General features: G+C 44.5%; 1 protein-coding gene across 2 annotated transcripts in view; it reads right to left on the bottom strand.

Moving 5' to 3' along the window:
* mapk8ip3 (mitogen-activated protein kinase 8 interacting protein 3) overlaps window positions 1–1,985 on the bottom strand; it is an 80,025-nt gene extending 78,040 nt beyond the window's left edge. For both annotated transcript variants that reach the window (XM_084438841.1, XM_084438840.1), the window contains exon 1: window positions 1,615–1,985. In XM_084438841.1, the coding sequence (XP_084294967.1) occupies window positions 1,615–1,920 (306 nt within the window). In that variant the 5' untranslated portion in view covers window positions 1,921–1,985. The remainder of the gene's footprint in view (window positions 1–1,614) is intronic.
* Between the last annotated feature and the right edge of the window lie 1,261 nt (window positions 1,986–3,246).

Below are 3,246 nucleotides of genomic sequence, written 5' to 3' on the forward strand. Positions count from 1 at the left end.
ATGTGGTTTAGGAAGGTTCAGACACGAGACTGTGTTGTTGTTTTTGCTGGGGGATGGAGGGAGTAGGAGAAGAGGAGGGAGGTGGGGGAGACAGAGGGAGAGAGTGGGTAGGAGAGGGGGGACAGAAGGAGGGAGGGGGGATACAGGGAGGGTGGGTGGGAGGGGGGAGACAGGGAGGGTGAGTGGGAGGAGGGGGGAGTGGCTAGGAGGGGGGAGACGGGGAGAGAGTGGGTAGGAGAGGGGACAGGAGGGAGGGGAGAGACAGGGAGTGTGGGTGGGAGGGGGGAGACAGGGAGAGTAGGTAGGAGATGGGGGACAGAGGAGGGGGGAGGGAGGGGAGAGACAGCAGGGGGGAGACAGGGAGAGAGGGGGTAGGGGAATGGGGACAGAGGAGGAGGGAGGGAGGGGGACAGAGCAAGGGGAGACAGGGAGAGTGGGTAGGAGAGAGGAGGAGGGAGGGGGGAGACAGGGAGAGTTGAGGAGGGAGGGGCGGGGGACAGAGTATACGTTTGTGGATGTATTTGCAAAATGACAACAGGTGAATAAATTTGAAATGTAAGCTCCTTTTTTATTGTGAGTTTGTATGGACAGGACTGTTAAGCAACGCAACAGGGTTGTTGGTAAGTGTAACCTTTTTGTGAATAAATATCAGATAATGTAGATGTTTATTAACTGGTTATTAAATTCTTGCACTACTGCTCAAAAGCTCTTCTGAGTCATGAAACGCACATAACATTTGTATTTTTTGTATTTAGTAACATTTGTATTTGTTTTTGTACATGTTTGTCCCATGATAATTTGTTGTCTATAATGACACCTAGAAGTTTAGTAGGCCTATCTACCTCTTGCTTTATTGCTATGTTATTAATGGAGAGATCAAGCATTGGTTCTGTGCTGAGAGTATGGTTTGTTCCGCTGGTTGTTTTAGATACATTTAAGATAAGTTTGTTACTATTAATCCAATTAACGACTAAATTTGTCGTTGTACATTGATGTACAGTATACATGCATGTACATTGTTGTATAGTTTATTGTAAAGTGTATTGGCACATTTTGGTGTGATTTTTGCAAAGAGATGGGACCGATCTGATCCAGTAGCCTATCGGGATCGGGCTTCGATCCAGACGAGGTACATGGATCGGGTATCGGCCTGACATCATCAATCTACCTACCTAGGCCTACATCCAATATAGCCTACAAGTAGCCATATGTTGGGTAAAATTGATGAGTAAAATTATAAGGCTATGTTTTGGCAGCTCAACAACAAGATACAAGATATCCTAATAATAAAAACAAATGCAGTAGGCATACAGTAGCAATATCCCTACAGTAATATAAGTGCAGGCTATGTTAATGATAATAATTAATTAAGTCAATGATAAATAATTATTCCAGAAAAAATACCGCTGGTATGGCATCGGATCTGTATCGGCAGATATCCAAATTCAGGTAGGCCTATTGGAATCGGATCGGAACTAAAAAAAAAAGTGGATCAGTGCATCGCTAATTTTGCACTCAATAATTAAATAAACTAAAAAGAAAAGGCAAATTGTGTGGACAGTAGGGCCTGTGAAAATGGGAGTCATATAAAATACACGCAAGTGTCCATCTCACCTCTTCCGCTTGCTTGCGCAGCGCCTTCTCGCGCTCGTACTGAGTGATGAGCTGCTCGTTGTCTTCTTTTAAAAGCTCGAGCTCCACCTCATGTTCTTGGTTCTCCGTTAGAACCGAGTCGAGATTTTCCAGAACGTTTACCACTAGTGGCATGAGCTCCTTCACAACCTCCTCGTCATAGCTGCGGATCAGCCGCTCGAATTCCCGGTAAATGCTATTGGCCAGGCCCGACACGCGTTCCGACATCACTGACACGGACCCATAATCGTCCTGGTAGACAACCTCGTCGATCTGAAGTTCCATCATGTTGGCAACTTTGCCTGGGTCCCAATTCCAGATGTGGACGTAATCACGTTAGGGTAGGGTTATTCAGTGAAGTCAACACAGAAAATAGGCATTAAATTATACCCTCCCTAACCCTGATATTTGATATTGTGCATGTTAGTAAGCTGAACTGTTCAGATAGTCCATAATGTTCAACAATTATAACGTTGGCCTCTAACCCTACTCTTAAACCGTAGGATATTTTAACATAGCCTAATTTTCTTATAGGCTACAGGCCTGTAGCCTATATCACGTAGGCTAAGGAACCCCCCACCTTCTGACCACTACTGATGCGCCGCAGTTCCGTAGACAATTCCAGGCGCAACCAGCTAGGTTATAATTCCTCTTGAGACAGCAGCATCCAGTTCCGCGGGCATGTTGTTCGGTATTGACCGGCCCGTACTTCGGTCATAGCTGAATAACGAATACGGAATATTTCCTCAACAATGCACCTGCAGCTCAGCAGTCGCAGCCATGGACCCCAGCCATTAGGCTAGGCTACTGTTAGGAAATCCGATGGAAAATAAAATAATAGGTCAAAAAATATGTGTTAAGTCGTCCGCTTCGCTCGCTAACACCCAGATCGCCCTCTTAAAGCATTTTCAACTGCAATTGTGGTGCCGATGCAAGATATAGGCAAGCGATGCGTTTTCCCGTGGCGTTATCGGGACCCTGCCTGGCTTGTAGATGGAGGTGCCAGCTGACCGATTCTAGCTGACGTCACACTGCCCGCATTGAGCAAACTCGATGTCGCCCCCCCCCCTCCTCCCAATCCGAAAAAACCCCAACTGATAGGACATAAGAATGGCTACATACACGGAAAGAGAGATAAGGGCATGACACACCATGAGATCGATGAAAGGGAGATGTATGCACGTGATAAAAGCTTTAGAACCACATATTGCTATTTACAGTAGTGAAATACGGATGGAAAGCTGGTCTTACACTACGTAGCCTGTCAAAAGGAAGAGCAGGACAAAAGCAACACTGATGCATAAACATGTCACTAGTGCGTGCAGCACATTCAAGCTACAGATTGCATGTGTACCTGATGGCAAATAAAATTTGAACTTGTTTCAATCATTTTTTTTCAAGATTATCTGCAGTTCTTTTTAAAGAAAGATGTAGGCTAATGTAAATTATGACATTTTACACATTCAGAATATACAATTATTTTAAATTGGCCGATCTCATTATTGCACAACATTGGCATTACAATACAGTAACAGCAATACTATGAATATGAAGGAGAAAACAAGACTCCAGTTTCAAAATAACAGTTTATTGCGATACAAAGGTTTTCGTTTT

Source organism: Borostomias antarcticus (genome assembly GCF_949987555.1).
Source record: "Borostomias antarcticus genome assembly, chromosome: 5".
NCBI classification, from domain to species: Eukaryota; Metazoa; Chordata; class Actinopteri; order Stomiiformes; family Stomiidae; genus Borostomias; species Borostomias antarcticus.